Below are 18,803 nucleotides of genomic sequence, written 5' to 3'. Positions count from 1 at the left end.
TATCAAGTATTATCCAGAAGAAAAGGTGCTAAGAGGCACAAAAATGAAACTGCAGCCAACAAGAATATCAAGCAAGAAATACATTCTAAATATCCAGACCATAGGTAATTGGCAAATTACAGAGATTACTCCAGTAACTGTCCTATCTTGAAGAGTCCAAGTCTTGTACCTTATTCACCCTTAGCTAAGATACAAGAGGATTAAAACTATAACTGTCTAGCCTTCAACCCCATCAAAGACCTGAGAAGGAAGGCAATATTACCTAAGTAAGCAGGAAGTGCAAGCAAGTGACTTCCAAAAGATGCAAGAAATGACAGAAACCACTGGTTGCCTAAACAGTCACCCAAAGTCTCTGCAATGTTGGGGCAACCAACTTTGGCTATAGGCCTAGAATATCTGACAGACCATATTCAGAAGCAGGAAAATTTGAAAGACTGTTCTAACCTGTCTTGGCAAGGTTCAGCAGCCACTTTTGTGTTCTGCTTGCCCAGATTGGACAGCATGCTTACTATCAGCAGTCGAGACAGGGGCAGTTCTTTGTCCAATAAACCAGTTTCGGCAAAAAGAAAACAAGTTCCACATGGAGTGTCTTTGGGAGTTGATTGGTGCTGCCAGGAGCAGATGCATCTCACGTCAACAGAACTTTAGTTGTTAAGGCATTTAAATGGCATATTCTTTATTTAAAAAATAAAACTAAATCTCTGGGGCTGGAATGGTGAGATAGCCCAGAGGTTAAGAGCCCTTACTGCTCTTGTAAAGGACCCATGTTCAGTTCCCAGCACCTACGTGGTAGTTCACAATCACTTGTAACGCTAGTCCCAGGGGCATCCTAATGCCTTCTGTTTGACCTCTGGGAGCACCAGGCTGCAGGTGGTGCACAGACTTCCATGCAAGCAAAACACTCATACACATAAAATTAAAAAATTTTAATCTTAAAAAAATTTTGGAAGTTTTAACAATATAAAATCATTAATGCTGAAAAGAATTATTACCTGGTGTCCTTTTATAGAGGAAGTAACTATGACTTAGTTATATTAGCTAGTAAGTATAATTTTTGTTTTAAACTTTTCTAATTATTTTTTAAGAACTTATATCTACTTTTAAGTCTGTATTTCCTCAAGAGTCTTTCCTTTTTTTTTTCTTTTTTCTTTAAGGTAGGCTCTCACTCTATAGCCCACACTGGCCTTGGATTTGTGGAAATCCTACCTCAGTCTCTTCAGTGCTGGGATTGCAGAAATGAGCTGCTATATTCATCAATTTCATTTATTAATTTGCTTTTCCTTTAGTATGCCATAACCTAGAATTTAATATTTAAGGTTTTGAAATCTATCAGTACCTCTTTGCAAAATTTTAGTACTTTATTTATTTATTTATCTATCTATTTATTTACTTATTTATTTATTTAAGGTTGAGTCGTGTCAGGGTGACTTAAGCACACTGGCCAGTGTGGTCACGTCTTTAGCAAATCTCGGCAAAGCCAAAGACCTTTCTTACACTGGTGGCGACATGCCCGTGGTGGAGAGCCTGCGCAATGGGGATACGTCCTTCTGTGCGTTTCATCAAGATATTCAGTCCAACGGGGATGTCTCCAGGTAAAGTCTGGTCCCATCTTCCTAAACTTCATTTTGAGTTGATTAAAATGTTTTTTTTATGTTGATGTCTGTATATAAAATTTTCTGAAAACAATTATTTCTATAAGAAATAGAAGAACATAAGGCATAGTAAAGTTTAACTGAAAATCTGCCTTTAATGCAACATGCTGAACACGCTCCATTCTGAGTTTTCTGAGCTGTAAGTGTATATTAAAAAATTAATATTGTGGTTCGAGGGGCTGGAGAGATGGCTCAGAGGTTAAGAGCATTGCCTGCTCTTCCAAAGGTCCTGAGTTCAATTCCCAGCAACCACATGGTGGCTCACAACCATCTATAATGAGGTCCGGTGCCCTCTTCTGGCCTTCAGGCATACATACAGACAGAATATTGTATACATAATAAATAAATAAATATTAAAAAAATATTGTGGTTTAACGAGTTGGGGATTCCCTTCATTTTAAATGACAGCTGGAGTCTGACGTTTCCAAAGTTTTGTGTTTAGGTGTTTTCCCTCGGGCTGTAGAATGGACCTGTTCCCCACCCACCACTAGAATCTGCTGATAAAGATGAATGTCAGATCTCATTGAAATAGCTGCAATGTTAAATTACTCTTAAGGAAAACAGAATCAGAATTTGGTTTTATTTTGTCAGTATTAATACTTAGAATACAGAGATGAAATTCCTTTGAACTTTTCTCAGACTTCCGTTTATTATTTAAATACCAGCATTGTGCTGGGGTGCAACTGAGTGGCGTTCAGGGTAGAGCGCTCACCTGGTGTACTCCAGGCCTGGGTGTGATTGGCTGCAAAAGACTAGAGGCGGCGAGACAGCGGTTCAGAGCCTTGGGTAATTGTTGACCAAATGATGACCTTGTTTAAGGAACTCTAGAAGTTTATCATTTGACAGTCTGGGAAACTCTTTTGAATAATTACTCGGCAGCTTTAGTTATCTGTTACCCTAATCTTGAATTAACTGCCTGTATTTCATTAAGTAGCCATAAGTGTAAAAAGAAAAATTCTCTCATACTTAATGAGATGATAACTTCTTGGCAATATATATAATATTTCACGCTACCCTTACTACATTTAATCCGTTGGTTTTGCTCATCACAGAGGTCCATGAAATACAAAGTCTGCCTGCCATACAGGAAAGCTGTTTTCTGAAACCCGGTTGCTGTTTAGTGCTTTTGTGTGCAGACCCCTCCTGACTGTGGCACTGGCTTCCTGAGCATTACACAAGCCTCTGAGCCACACCCCTGCCCTATTTGCAGAAGAATTTTTAGGCTTAAACTTGTTCCCCTACCCCATCCCCAGGGCCTAGTGCGTGCTAGATAGGCGGTCCACTGAGCTCTTCCCACATCCCCTTGACTTCATAACTCCAGAATTTTGTATAAGAACTTCATTTTATTGTTGGAGATTGCCCGAGCTCACTGCTTCTGATGTCTCCTTTTAGGGCATTTAACACCCTTGCGAAAGCCTTGACCCCTGGAGAAAGCAGCGCCTGTCAGAGCTCAGTAGAGGACGTGGAAGGCAGCGTGCATCTCATCCCGGGAGAGTCGAGCTACATGGAGAAAGAGGGGCCGCTTCTCAGCGATTCTCATGTAGTTTTCAGGGTATCTTTAATTTTTTTTTATGTTATACTGTTTGATTTTAATCTTCCTCTCAACAATCAAAATTTGCCTATTACAATTTAAAGTTAGCAATACCCATGGTGGAGTTCCAGAACAGAAGCATACCCTGCCATAGAAGACAGGGGATCAGCTTGCGGTCACTCAGTTGTGATAGGGCGATTAGTTAGTTAATTTTCTCAGTTTTTTAAATTTAGTTTATTTATATTTTATGTATGAATGTTTTGCATGTACACCCGCATGCCAGACGAGGGCATCAGATCGTATCACAGTTGGTTGTGAGCCCGGCCAGGCAGTGATGGCGCACGCCTTTAATCCCAACACTCAAGAGGCAGAGGCAGGCAGATCTCAAAGTTCTAAGATAGCCAGGGCTACACAGAGAAAGAGAAATTCTGTCTCAAATAAAACAAAACAAAACAAAAAGATTTTAGAGCCTGTTAGTCACAGTGGCTTTCTTTCCTTAAGCAGGGACGTCCATTGTGGACCGATTGCGTGGCTTCTGTTCAGGGTAAACTGGTATCCGAGACCCAGATATTTGGCTCGCACGTTGGAGATGATAAAGATAAACGTGGTGATGTGTGGGTGCGCTGCCTTCCTTAGCTGCCCCTCAGCATCATCACATGGGGTACCCATGACAGCGCATCTTAACTCCTGCTACTTTTAAAAGCCATGTTGGAAAAGGAACATTTGGAATTTATCCTAAATCCATTTTGTAATGGTGTAGTTCATAATGGTATGAATCCCTACACACCCTCTACATACATGGTCCTACGTCTGCCGGGCAAGTGCCAGTGCCCACCACTGCTCCCCTTCTCGGCCTCTGCACACTGAAGATGGAAGCAATCCCGGTAGACCATTAGAAACGATACAGTTGGAGCCTAAGAACTAACTTTCTAAAATATGATTTGCTGTTGAAATGAATATGCTGAACACAGCTATGGATGCGCTAACCGCTGAGATCTCATCAGCGCTATAATGGACCCCTCTTCCTGGACCTTTGCTCTGCCGGTTGGGAATACCATTAGAAAGGGGTGTGTAAAATGATTGCGCATGCTCAGATTACACTTAGCAAGGCAGAGCAGTCCGCACCTGCTGAGAGTGATTGACAGTAGATTATAAACCTGCCTATATTTCTTAGGGAAGCATCAAATAAGTGTCTATACTGCCAGTAAAACTAACAAACAGAAAACAAATGTATCATCGATCAAAACACCATATAAGATTGGTATTTTAAAATTCAGCTTGGTTGAAGTAGCCATAGAAAAAAATTCACTTTTTATGATTTATGGTTTATTAATTGCTGCAACACGATAGAGCAATTAAATACATCAGAGAAAACAAACAGTTTTCATGTAAGAATTTACTAAAGTTAACTTAAAAGAAATGCAAGTGTTTTACGTGCCTTGATTGCACAAGGAAAATTTTCATAGGTGATACAAGAAGGATAGGAAGAATAATTTGTACCTAAAAGTTGTTGTCAGAGCTGTGGACAAGGGTGATCAAGGCGACATGTGTGTCTCATTGTTCTTTCATCTCGTCAAAAATTCATCTTTTGTGTTCTCGGTTTCATTTCCTGCTCTGGACTTAGACTGGAGGAAGGACAAGGAGAGAGATGTAGGCAGAGACTCAGTGTGAGCAAGGACAAAGAGCATCTACAGACAGCGGCTGTTCCCCGTCCTTAGATTGGCTCTCAGATTTTCAATTCCATGAACTAAATGCTTTGGGCAGATGAATTAAACAAATTCAGACTTCGACTTTTCTCTCTGGAGTTGGTAGGTTCTTTCTCTCCTGAAAACGGCAGCTTCTTCAACTCCCGCTCCCAGTCCTGGGAGGAGTTTTGTTTTCCAGTCTTTTCATGGTCAGTTCTTCACTGGAGTCCTCGGGCCTGAGTTTTGGGGGCGACCTCATTCAGGTGTCTAACATCTCTGGTCACTGAGCCAAGCAGCGTTTTGTTCCTGTGTTGCTCCGTGTCTAATTTGCATCTTTTCCTATCTGTTTTTTCAGCCGAGCCATTCTACCTTCTTTTGGATGAGCTGGAGTTTTTATTTTCATGTTGTGGTGGGACTCAGATTTGTGGATTTTAATGTCTTATTCAAAGCAACCTAAATGTAGGCAGGAGAAGCCATCTGATTATGTAACTGGAAGGAAAAAAAAATCGAGAATGATAGTGATATATTTATTTAATGACATTTTTGAGTTATGATTTCAAAAATCTCTTTCCCTTTTTTCTTATACGAATAATTAAAAGTAAGCAGGACTTCTGTCCTTTGAAGTAGATACATAGGACAAGGTTGAACCATTGTGAACGCTGATCTCTCAACCTTTCCCATCCTGCAGAGCTGTGACTCCCTGTCAGCCTGTGACCAATTGTAACCATCCTGTCACTTGAATGTCCCCCTTCCTGTTTGTGAGTTCGAGGCCAGCCTGGTCTACAGAGTAAATTCCAGGACAGTCGGGGCTACACAGAAAAAAACCCATCTCAAAAAACCAGTAAAAGAAAAAGAAGAAATATTTTTCATACAACCTATTCTGATCAGTTCCCCCCCCCCCATCTCCAGATCCTTTCCACCTCCCTACCCATCCAACTCCACTCCTTTCTTTCTTTCTCTTTAGAACAAACAGGCAAACAAGCAAACCAGAATAGAAAAGAAAAAGTACAAGGAACACACACATAAAACACAAAATTGGAAACCATACTATACAAGCAAAAGAGGTCCCACATTTCTATTCCTAAAAGTAAGAATTAGGTAACCTTTGTGCCTAATTTTGAACAAAGACAAGTTTTTTTTAATTTAATTTTTTGATTGAAAATAGATTCTTCTCTCCTATAATACATCCTGACCACAGTTTCCTTCCCTCCACTCCTTCCAGCTCCTCCCTCCCCCAGATCCACTTCCCCTCTGCTTCCCTTCAGAAAAGACCAGGCCTCCAAGAGACAACAACCAAACATCACAAAACAAGATACAGTAAGACAAGGCAGAAACCCTCATGTGGAGGCTGGGCAAGGTAACCCAGTAGGAGGAAAAGAGCAGGCAAAGGAGTCAGAGATACAGCCACCTACTGTTAGGAGTCCCACAGAAACACCAAACTAACAGCCATAACAAATACACAGATCCATGCAGCCTCATGCTTGCTGCTTCAGTCTCTGTGAACCAACATGAGCCCTGCTCAGATTCAGTGGGTCATGTTCTCCTGGTGTCCTCCATCCCTCTGACTCCTACAATCTTTCCTCTCCCTCTTCCTCAGGGTTCCCTGAGCTCTGAGGGGAGGCACCAATGGAGACCTCTAGTTTAGATTCTCTCCCCTCACCCCCCCCCCCCGCATAATGTCTGGTTGTGGGTCTCTGCACCCTCTCCTATCTGCTTCCAGAAGAATCTTCTCTGAAGATGACTGAACAAGGCACCGATCATATTTGTTTTTCTGAGTCTGGGATAACAGAGTCTGGGATAACTCACACAGGGTGTTCTTTTCTAGTATCCATTGGCCAGCAAATTTGATGATGTCATTTTTAACAGCTGAGTAATACTTCATTGTGTAAATGTGCCACATTTTCTTTATCCATTCTTCAGTTGGGGGACATCTAGGTTGTTGCCAGCTTCTAGTTATTATGAATAAAGCTGCAGTGAACGTAGCTGAGCAAGTGTCCTTGTGGTAGCATGGAGTATCCTTTGGGTATGTGCCTAAGAGTGGCATCGCTGGATCTTGAGGTAGATCGGTTCCCAACCTTCTGAGGACTCGTAATATTAGTTTCCATAGTGGCTGTACAAGTTTGTGCTCCCACCAGCAATGGACGCGGGCTCCCCTTGCTCACCAGGGTGAACTGTCGCCTGTGTGACTGATTTTAGCTGTTCTGACAGGTGGACAGATGGACGCTCGAAGCAGTTTTAATTTGCATTTCCCTGAGGGCTAAGGATGTCAAATATTTCTTTAAGTGTTTCTCAACCATTGAGCTTCCTCTATTGAGAATTTTCTCGCTATATCTGTATTTCATTTTTTAATTGAATTCTTTCTTATGTGTGTATGATATGTTGGATATTAATCTTCTCTCAGATGTAGAGTTGCTAAAAAAAAAAATCTTTTTTCCCCATTCTGTAGCTGTCACTTTGTTCAGTGGACAGCGTCCTTTGCCTTACAGAAGATATTCCATTTCATGGGGTCCCATTTATTGTTGGTCTCGGTGCCTCTGCTGTGTTCTGTTCAGAAAGTTGTCTCCTGTGCCAAGGTGGTCAGGGCTGTTCCCCACTTTCTCTTCTATCAGGTTCTATGTGTCTGGTTTTATGTTGAGGTCGATTTACTTGGACTTGAGTGTTATGCAGGGTGATAAATGTGGATCTATTTGGAGTCTTCTATTATATCTGTTCTTCTACATGAATAGGTCCAGTTTGATCAGCACCATTTGTTGAAGATGCTGTCTCTTTTTTCATTATGCATTTCTGGTTTCTTTACCAAAACTCAGGTGTCCATAGGTGTGTGCATTTATGTCTGGGTCTTCCATCCAATTCAATTGATCCACCTGCCTGTTTTTGTGCCAGTACCATGCAGCTTGAGTTCAGGAAGCTTGAGACCCCAGCGGTTCTTTTATCGTTCAGGGTTGTTTAGCTAGCTTGGGTTTTTGTTTGTCCATACGAAGCTGAGATTTGTCTTTTCAAGATCCGTAAACAGTCATGTTGGAATATTGATGGGGATCGCGTTGAATCTGTAGATTGCTTTTGATATGTGGCCATTTTCACTACGTTAATCCTACCGATCCGTGAGCATGGGAGAGCTTCCCATTTTCTGATATCTTTTTCAATTTCCTTCTTCGGAGACTTGAAATTTTTATCATACAAGTCTTTCACTTGAGTTAGCCCAAGATATTATTTGAAGCTATTTTGAAGGGTGTTGTTTTCCTTATTTCTTTCTCAGTTCATTTGTCATTTGTATACTGGCCACTGATTAAGTACTATATTGAATAGATATGGATAAAATGGACAACCTTGTTGAGGGAGGCTACTTGTTTGTTCCCAGCTGCCCAGACCACGAAATGATCACTCAGAAACTATATTATTTGCAGTACTGTTTGGCCAATAGCTTACGCATATTTCTGGCTTACTCTTATATTTTAAATTAACCCATCTCCATTAATCTGTGTATCACCACGTGACTGTGGCTTACTGGTAAGGTTCCATTCTGTGTCTGTCTCCGGCGGGGCTGCATGGCTTCTCATTGACTCTGCCTACTCTCTCTCTCTATCTTTCCCAGCCATTGGCCGAAAGCAGCTTCTTATTAACCAATGGCAATAAAATATATTCACAGTATACATCACTTCCCACATCACAGCCTTGTTGTGTTCCTGATTTCAGTGAAATTGCTTTGAGTTTCTCTAAATTTAATTTGATGTTAGCTGTCAGCTTGCTGTAAATTGTCTTATGTTTAGGTGTGTCCCTTGTATCCCTGATCTCTCCAGGACTTTTATCATGAAGGGATGCTGGATTTTGTCAGAGACTTTCTTGGCATCTAATGAGATGATCATGTGTATTTTTTCTTTCCATTTGTTTATATTGTAGATTACATTTGCTGGTTTTTGTATATTGATCCATCCCTGCATCTCTGGGATGAAGCCTACTTGATTATGGTGGATGATCTTTTTGATGTGTTCTTAGATTTGGTTTGCCAGTATTTTATTGAATATTTTTGCATCTATGTTTATAAGGGAAATTGGTCTGTTACTCTCTTTCTTTGCTGTGTTTTTATGTGGTTTGTGTATCAGTATAACTATGGCCTCATAAAATGAATTTGGCAAGGTTTCTTTTGTTTCTATTTTGTGAAATAATTTGAGGAGCATTATCATTCACTCTTCTTCGAAAGTCTGGTAGAAATTCTTTGCTAAAATTGTCTGGTTCTGTAGACTTTAATAATTAACTACTTCTATTTCATTAGGGGTTATAGGTTAAATTATCTGACCTTGATTTAACTTTAACTTTTGTGGGGTTTTCTTTTAATAAAAATTATAATATGTATGTGATTGGGTGTTTTTCCTGCATGGCTGCCTGGAGCACTTGTGTGCAGTGCCCCTGTAGGCTAGGAGAGGTGTCAGATCTGAGAGTGCAGTTACAGACACTGGTAGCCATTATGTGGGTACCGGGAATCGAACCTGGGTCCTCTGGAAGAGCTGCCAGTGCTCTTAACAACCGGGCCATCTTTCAAGCCCTTGTTTTTTTACATTTTACCTGACATTTATAGAAAACCGTTATGATCTTATCGATGAAAACTGTGATCTGTTTGGTATTGTAGATACTTTTGAGAATCTTATCAAAGCTATTAGTTCCCTAGAAAAATATTATTGGGATGTGGAAAGATAGCCCAATTGGTAAAGCCTTGTAAGCACATGGGCCTGAGTTTAAATCCCAGGACCTATGTTAAAAAAAAAAAAAAAGTAAAACAGGTGTCAGCTGCGGTACCACGTTTGTAACCCCAGCTTTGTGGACACAGACGGGCTCCCCCGGGGCTCCCTTGCCAGTCAGCCTACATGAGCCCCAGGCCAGTGAGAGGCTCTCGATGAATGGGCAGTGTGATGTGTGAGGGACGAGGAGGAACGAGGTTGTCCTCTGGCTCGGGCTCACACATGTGCGCCTGCACACACAGGAACACACACCAGCTGCTGGCCACTGTCTGGAGTCCTGCGCCCCCTGTGGGTGTGGGTACCTAAGGCACGCTCTCCAGCAGAAACCGGATCATCCGTGTCTCATTTAGCTATTTTTTTCCTACTTAGGTGTCTGTGAGGCTTTTTGTCTGTTTTGTTTTGTTTTAGGGCAGATCTCTCTCTGGAGCCCAGACTGCTCGGAACTTGCAGCACACACCAGGCTGGCCTCAGTTTCCAGCTTGTGGTCCTCCGGCCTCACCATCCCAAAAGCTGGGCTTGCAGGTGTGCATTGCCACACCTGGCCGGATTTTGTTTTGACTGTCATCTCTGTTTTTCTTACTAATTTTAATATTTCTAAGATATTCTATAGTGGGCATCATTATTTTTTTCTGGTGATGGAGATCTGGGTTGTCTCTAGCATTTAATGTCACTGTTAGAAGCAGCGCTAAAGGGGGTGTTCTTGCCTATGACTTTTGTGTGTCTGTATGGGCAAGTGTTTTTCTAGAATAGATTTAGGAATGAAGCCTGGGACCAGAACTGTGTCAGATTTTTCAGTTTTTCAGATTTGGGGGTAGCTATTGAGTTGTTTCTAGTTGATCCAGAAATCCAAGATGTGCAAATGTCTAAAATATCAAGCATCAATCCCCCCAAATGCTTCCGAGTTTAGATTTTGGTTTAGAGTTGTTCAGCCTTGCTGTAGGTCCCCCGATATAACTCATTTTTCCCATTTGGTAGATAACAGGCAGATTTCCTCTGGTTTAGCCCTCCAGTTGCTGTGTGTACTCATTTCCCGGGTCCTCTCTGAGGTCACTGTTGGTTCAAAACAGGAAAGGCAGTTCTTACGTATGCACACGAGACTTCCAGAATGTTCCCAGAAGTGATTCGGTAGAGGATTCATGTTCACTGTGGTCAGACACTTAATCTAAAGTCAATTTGAATATTACTTTTTTTTTTACGGTCATTTATTTGTTCATAACAATACAAACCAACAGTTTGTATTTCCTAACGACACTTTAGGATAGGGTGATACTGCACAGACCTGCCTTTCCTAAGGACACTTTAGGATAGGGTGATACTGCACAGACCTGCCTTTCCTAAGGACACTTTAGGATAGGGTGATACTGCACAGACCTGCCTTTCCTAAGGACACTTTAGGATAGGGTGATACTGCACAGACCTGCCTTTCCTAAGGACACTTTAGGATAGGGTGATACTGCACAGACCTGCCTTTCCTAAGGACACTTTAGGATAGGGTGATACTGCAGAGACCTGCCTTTCCTAAGGACACTTTAGGATAGGGTGATACTGCACAGACCTGCCTTTCCTAAGGACACTTTAGGATAGGGTGATACTGCACAGACCTGCCTTTCCTAAGGACACTTTAGGATAGGGTGATACTGCACAGACCTGCCTTTCCTAAGGACACTTTAGGATAGGGTGATACTGCACAGACCTGCCTTTCCTAAGGACACTTTAGGATAGGGTGATACTGCACAGACCTGCCTTTTGAAGACTTGAAGGACTCTCAGTGTTGAGCCCCGGTCCCCATGTTTTGTTTGCTTCATCGGGGTCATAGCAGTGCCCGGTGTGGGAGTGTGCTCTCCTCAGTGGGCACCAGCAGGCCTGCTTCACGCTCGCTACTCTGCCCTCCTTGCCAGCGAAACTACAGCCTAAACGAAGGACCCTTCAGTATACAGGGCTGCTTCTGACACTGAATTGACTGTGTGGCCTTGGTAGGGAAAGGAGTGGGGGAGGAGAACACACTGATGTACCAAGAGAGTAACTTCATAAAGTAAACCAAATCGTTCCATGGTTGACGGGCATTCAGTGAGAGTCTGTCTGTCTTTCCATTACAGACATTACCATCTGCTCCTTCTTCCAGGCACTGTTGTCATCCCCAGTGATTCGAGTATTAGACTCTCAGTAGTAGAGTTTTTTAGGTGGAAATGTTGGATTCCTCTGTGATGTGTTATATTTATATTCAAGTTTTTCAAAGAACTGATGATTTGGAACTTGAAGTCATAAGATGACTCACCTACATCCCTGTTCACGCTAGCTCACCATGCCTTCTCCTATGCCCGAGTACCTGAATGTGCACTACATTGGGGAGTCGGCCTCCAGACTGCTGTTCTTATCGATGCACTGGGCACTTTCCATTCCTTCTTTCCAGGCACTAGGGTGAGTGTTTTGAAGTCCTTGAATATAAATGTGATTTTTGTGGCACACGTTTGTTTAAACAAGAAGTTTATTTGGGGAGGATTTGTACTACAGTAGAAAAGAAGGTCTGCCGTTCTATTTATGTGATAATCCATGACAGCTAACTACTTTTTTCTCCATTGCTTTTTGTGTGGAAGAGTAGCCATGTTGTATAGTTTGAGCACGTTAATAATCTGGGTAAGAGGAGAGGACAAATCGTGGCCAGCACCAGCAATAGCCATCTTTGGTAAACACAGTGATAGGCCCAGTGGCTGAGAACACTGTCTGCTCTTGCAGAAGACCCAGGTTCTGTTCCCAGCACTCACCTGGTGGCTCACAGCCTTTTTAACTCCAGTTCCAGTGGACCTAATACCTTCTTTCTGATTTTCCTGCTGGCACCAGGCATGCACATGGTACACAGACAGACATGCAGGCAAAATATGCACGCACGCATTTTTTTTTAAAGTTAGGAATGTGCTATGAGCTCCATATGCCAACGGTAGCTATGAAATCATAAAATACTGTAGATTTTTATGGTGTATGTTATTTATTTATTGTTCTTTGATGATGTGACCTTTAAGTGGACTTTGTAGATGGCACTGTCTTGTGCAGTGTCAGAAGGCTGGATGCTCCTGTTGGATTGTAGATTTAGGAGCCACCGGCAGGCTGCGTTCCCGCCCAGCTCCCGCACAGCTAGCTTTATACCCGAAATAACAACACACAAATTGTATTCCTTTAAACACTGCTTGGCCCATTAGTTTCAGCCTCTTACTGGCTAATTCTCACATCTTGCTTAGCCCATTTCTATTAATATGTGTAGCACCATGAGATGGTGGCTTACCGGGAAAGATTCAGCATGTCTGACCTGGTGGCTGGCTCCATGACATCTGCCTCACTGCCTTCTTCCTCCCAGCATTCTCATCTGTCTACTCTACCCACCTAAGGGCTGGCCTATCAAAAAGCCAAGGCAGTTTCTTTATTAACCAATGAAAGTAACACATAGGCAGATGACACTCCTCCATCATTGGATGGTTGTCCCCTGCAATGTTGTTTCAGTATTCATCCAGGCATGTCCCTAGGGAGCTGTATTTGCCTACATGTTTAAAATGAGAGGTGATTGTTTCCCAATCATCTAGTTCCCTCTCCCAACCTCGGAAGACTATTTTAGAAATGTGTGCATTCAGATGAAATGGGAAGTGACCTACTCCAAAAAATCAGAGCCGTGCAGAAGTTTGCTGACCTTCCTTTGAATACCTGGCCCGTGACAGGGAGAGAGCCAAGCCTTTACTCAGCTGGCTTTGGTTTACTCTCGGGGCCCTCCCTGTTCAGTCAGATTCGTTTGTTTCCCATTTGACAGATGGAGGTAACGACCCCTTCCTGTCATTACAGAGTGCTTTGACTATAACTAAAAGACACGTGAGCCCTGCACCCACAGGACACGGTTGATACCATGATTTGGTTATGCGCTACTCAGGGAGCTGTGAGATATAGAGCAGAGGTTATATTAGCGTCTGTAACCTCGGAATGAGCCTTCTCTTTATCTCAGGATAATAGTCAGCTTTTAGTAATTTTCCAAAAATTTTTCTAAGAAGAAACTTTAAGGAGCTGGAGAGATGGCTCAGAGGTTAAGAGCACCAGCTGCTCTTCCAGAGGTCTGGAGTTCAATTCCCAGCAACCACATGGTGACTCACAACCATCTATATAATGAGATCTGGTGCCCTTTTCCGACATGCAGGCATACATACAGGCAGAACACGGTATACATAATAATTAAATCTTTTAAAAAGAAAGAGCATTAAAATATGGTATGAAAACATTAGCATGCTGATGTTTTATGATTTGTTAGGCATCGAGACCCATTGGCCAAACTTAGTCCAGAAAAGCAATCTCGATTCCCACCCCATCCACCTTCCCAGAATAAACTATTCATTATTTTAATAAAAGAAGAGAACTAGAGATGCGCTGCCATTGTTTTTAAGCACTTCTGTTGAATGCGCTCATCCGTGGAAACAGCGGAGATGCTGCACACACCAAGAGGAGCCTGAGGTTTCTGCTTACAGAATAATTAATGTGACAGTGGCGGCACTTGTCTCTGTGATCTGTGTTGGAAATCAGTTTCTGTGCAGCAGCCACAGGACTTAATTAGAATAGCTGCCGAGCTAACAATCCCGGCCATTAGCTGCTACACAAACTCTTACTTCTTGTCTCTGCCTAGATAATCTTTAAATCCTTTTTATGAGTTGACTTAATCAGATAAGAGCTGGATGCTAATGGGAAGCTCTGTTATGTGGAGATAAAAGGCGGTCTGAGCCTGACTCGGGAGTGAGTGTGCTGGGTTTTTCTGGCTGGATACTCCGCAGAGCTCTGAATTTGCAGCAGGCACGTTGTTTACTCGATGGCTTGGTGGGTGGGGATTTGGTTAGTATCATTTGTATTCTGAAAAGCTTCTATATTTAATAGAAATGTTGATTTTCAGTTTAACATCTGTAGTTTAATTCGTAGGAAATTCATTCTGTATGGTTTAGGCAAATGATTGACAGTTCCAGCAGATTAAGAAGTTGGGTAACCTGGGGTGACAGGTAACACGTTGGGTGTGTGTATGTGTATGTCACATGGTTGGGTTGTCCTCAGGCATAGGTGACTTGGCCAGTGTAATGCTTTTGTTGTTGAGGATACTTGTAGGGCTTTCTGGGATCTGGATGGATCATTTAAATGCATTTTCTATCCATTTCTTTTGCTTTGCAGAAGGGAGGCATTTTGAAAATAGGTACTACGAGGCTACTGTAATAGTCATTTATTTCCTAACAGAAGTATTCTGATAGTAAGCATATCCACGGTTCAGAGTCTTGCTGTGATTCCAGGATAGCCTCAAACTCACCATGTAGCTCAGGTTAGCCTTGAACTCTTGCTCTTTTTGCGTCCAAATGCTGGGATTACAGTCACGTATCCATCCATCCCTAGCTGGAATTTTGTTTTGAATAAACTTGGATGTCCTTCTGTACTTGGTTTCTACAGGTGACCCTGTAACCTCTTTTCTGGCAGTAACTAATTGAGCAGTTTACTCACGGTTGCCCTTCTTGGCCTCCTCTTTCTTCTGTTCTCATCCTCTGCTCTGAATTTAAGCTGTTGTCTGAGCCTTCCCAATATGGCCACGGAGTCTTCAATACAAAGGGGAGCACAGACAGACCAACGCCGATATTCTTTCCAGTTAAGTTTGCTTTCATGTGTTTGCCATTTGTCCTAGTGACTTTTCCGTTTCCGGGACCAAGTCAACAAATAGAAGACAAAATTTTGGGAATGTTATGGCTTAGAGGGTTAGAGAGTCCATGAATATCGTGGCAGGAAGCAGGTCACCTGACAGGCAGGTGTGGTGCTGGAGCTGTATCAGAGAACTTACATCCTGAACCTCAATCAGGAGTTAGAGAGAATGGTGCTACCAAGCAGTTTGTCAAGATGCATTGCGATTTCCATAAAATAGGTTGCTAGGTCTATGAGGCATGCACATTTGCTCTGATGTCGTTAGGAACTGTTCCCCAAAGGCACTGACGAGTCCCACTTGCGGTAGTAGTGGACAAATGGGCTTCTCTCCTCACTGTTGACTGGGAGTCTCACTGTTGCTGACAACCGAGCAGAATGGCTTCTTATTTTCCTTGATTTTTACCTGAGATGGCTTTTTCTTCATTATCTTCTGTGTGAAGGTTTATACATACTGCTTTTCTTTGCATTTGAACTTCACTTTCAAGATTATTCCATAGCCAGTTTCTTTTGATGGTAGGTTGTCCTTCCCAAATACTGAAATAAAATCATGAGGGAAAACTTCTCTGTAAACTCTTGGTTTTGCTGTTTTGTTTGTTTGTTGCTTTTGAGGCAGCACCTCAGACTGTAATGCAGACTAGCTGGGAACCCATTATGCAGGTCAAACTGACCTCTTACACAATCCCCTTGCCTCGGTCTTCCCAGTGCTTTGTGTATAGACAGGCACTGCCATGTCCAGCTACTTTGTAAACTCTTAGATGGCAATGTTAGCCTTTGTGTCTTTTTACTGTCTTCCTTCTGTTTATGTGTTCTTGTGACCTGAGTGCACTGATGTGCACCAAGTTGCATGTTTTATTTTGTGTTTGGGGGATGGGATGCACATGGCACAGCACACATGTGAATGTCACGGACAACTTGCAGTAGTGAGTTCTCTCCTTCCACCCTGTGAGTCCTGGGGATAGCCAGGTGGTTGGGCTTGATGACAAGCACTTTTACCTGTGGGCCATCTCACTGACACCCTGTGGCATTCTTCTTCTTTTTTCTCTCTTCATTCCGTTACAAACATTTCCAGTAATATATATACTTACAACCAGCAATTCTTCAGTCCTAGCAGGTTCCAGGGCTGGAATTCTTTTGCCCCTAAGAAGTCAGATAATAATTTTCATACACACACACACACACACACACACACACACACTCAGAGAGAGAGAGAGAGAGAGAGAGAGAGAGAGAAAACAAACTGTGGCTGTCAGCACAAAGGTGGGAATGGCTAGTGCACATCTGGTGAACCTCCTTTCTTCCTCCCTTCCTTCCTTCTTCCCTTCTTCCCTCCCTTCCTTCCTTCCTTCCTTCCTTCCTTCCTTCCTTCCTTCCTTCTTTCCTTCCTTCCTCCCTTCCTCCTTTCCTTCCTTTCTTCCAGTCCCTCCTGTCTCCCCTCATCCCACCCCCTTATTGTGAGACACAATTTTTCTACATGGCCCAAGCTAACCTAGAACTTAGTGAAGAAAGTTGGTTAAGAAAGGAATTAAGCCAGTACTGATGGCACGGGCCAATAGGATTTGCTGACGGAGCCAGAGACAGGAGAATCTGGAATTGAGGCCAGCCTGGACTACACTTTAAAGCCAGGCAGTGATGGCACACATATTTAATCTTAGCACTTGGGAAGCAGAGGCAGGTGGATCTCTGTGAGTTTGGGACAAGCCTGGTGTACAAGAGCGAGTTCCAGGAAGGCTAGGGCTGTAACATAAAGAAATCCTGTCTTGAAAAAAGAAAGAAAAAAAAAGAAAGGAATTAAATCATCAGGAAATTCTAGAAGGGAAGGTTAGTGTGCTACACTATACTCTTAGGTGATTAGTAGAAGAGCTAAAAGGGTTATTTTTAGTAAAATTATGAATAGGACTCGAGAGGAAAACGCAAGCTGTAAATTTCCTGAACCAAAATCATCAATTAACTGAGGTGAAGGTGAGCGGAAGGAGTTAAGAATCTTTCAAGTGAGGTAAAACCAGAGCAGCAGCTTGGGCAGGTAGGAATTCTGTGTCCTTGGAGATCTGTGAATATCCTAAATGGGATGCTCTTTCCTGACCCTAAGCACTGACCAGATGCCTGCTGATAAAGATAACTGCAGGAAGGCAGATCTCGGTGTTTACCTAGGAGAGAGGAACAGAGGCCTGGCAGTGGGAAACTGTTGCACACGTAGCTCAAAGGCATAGGAAACAGTTCTGAACTGTGGGAATTAATCCCCAAATATGTAACAGAAGGGGAGTCAGCTACGTTGAAAATCTACCGCAAAAGACAGCCACTTTATTCACAAAGCAATAACACCAAAATTTCGTGGAATCTTGATTTCACATTACCAAGGCCCTGGGGTCTGATAAATCACCTGTGAAAAGATGGCTGAGCAATTCTGTATTATGTTGTAACTTGTAGCTGGTACATATCCTTACTGACTTGAATCTCTTTGCAGAAAAGAAAGAAATCCTACAATTTAATTATCTTATAATATATAGGTGTTGCTTGAAGATTTTTTTTTTTTTGTAAAATGTCCCAACTTCTCAAACTGACTCTTTTTGTTTCATTTTATTTTTCAAGACAGAGATTCTCTGGGTAGCCCTGGCTATCTTTTTTTTTTTTTCCAAGACAGGGTTTCTCTGTGGTTTTGGAGCCTGTCCTGGAACTAGTTCTTGTAGACCAGGCTGGTCTTGAACTCACAGAGATCTGCCTGCCTCTGCCTCCCGAGTGCTGGGATTAAAGGTGTGCGCCACCATCGCCCAGCCCTGGCTATCGTGGAACTCACTCTGTAGATCAGACTGGCCTCAAACCTGCCTCTATCTCCCCAGTGCTGGCATTAAAGGTGTGCGCTGCCACAGCCCAGCCTCTATTAAGCCTAGAGTCCAGCTGACTTCTGTCTGTTCTATATCCTCAAAGATTAGAAAACAAACAAACAAACAAAAAGCCCAGATTTTTTTTGTATACATCATGTACTTCGAAGTCCATGCTTACTGTGATACAGAAATGCCCGAGGGAACGGTTACCTTTGGGTAGTGTGGAAACTAGGAAACACACATAAACCTAGGTGCAAAGTTAAGTAAACACCCAAAGGAACAAGAGAAGAGGTTATAAGAGATCATTTATCCAAAGAAACGAGCTGTGCACCAGATATCATGGTGCCTGCCTGTAATGCTAGCACGAGGGAGGCTGAGACAACAGGACCATGCATTCCAAACCATCCATGGCATCACAGTGAAACTCTGCCTCAAATACATAACTGCAACTCCTGAGCCTGGAGATGCGTCTCATGGCTCTGGGGTCTGAAGCACAATTAATAAAAACTCAGAGCAATTGGGGTTCAATCTGAATATCTGAGAAGCAAAACGGTCAGCCACTAGCTGAAATGGTGATTCTGCCTCCAGGAATCTCAGAATGAGACTGTGTCCGAGAGCTGTCTCCTCCCTTTTTATATTCCTCTCTAGTGCTGGGATTAAAGGTGTGCACACTACCCTCTGGTTTCTGT

At 42.6% G+C, this 18,803-nt stretch overlaps 1 protein-coding gene across 3 annotated transcripts in view; it reads left to right on the top strand.

The window, feature by feature from the left end:
- Nr2c1 (nuclear receptor subfamily 2 group C member 1) overlaps positions 1–18,803 on the top strand; it is a 54,640-nt gene that overhangs the window by 22,692 nt on the left and 13,145 nt on the right. For all 3 annotated transcript variants that reach the window (XM_075954226.1, XM_075954227.1, XM_075954228.1), the window contains exons 8-10: positions 1,408–1,592; positions 3,045–3,204; positions 11,898–12,019. In XM_075954226.1, the coding sequence (XP_075810341.1) occupies positions 1,408–1,592; positions 3,045–3,204; positions 11,898–12,019 (467 nt within the window). The remainder of the gene's footprint in view (positions 1–1,407; positions 1,593–3,044; positions 3,205–11,897; positions 12,020–18,803) is intronic.

This window comes from Microtus pennsylvanicus, chromosome 20, assembly GCF_037038515.1.
Source record: "Microtus pennsylvanicus isolate mMicPen1 chromosome 20, mMicPen1.hap1, whole genome shotgun sequence".
NCBI classification, from domain to species: Eukaryota; Metazoa; Chordata; class Mammalia; order Rodentia; family Cricetidae; genus Microtus; species Microtus pennsylvanicus.
The sequence above is the reverse complement of the archived record's forward strand: the minus strand, read 5'-3'. Positions and strand labels throughout refer to the sequence as shown.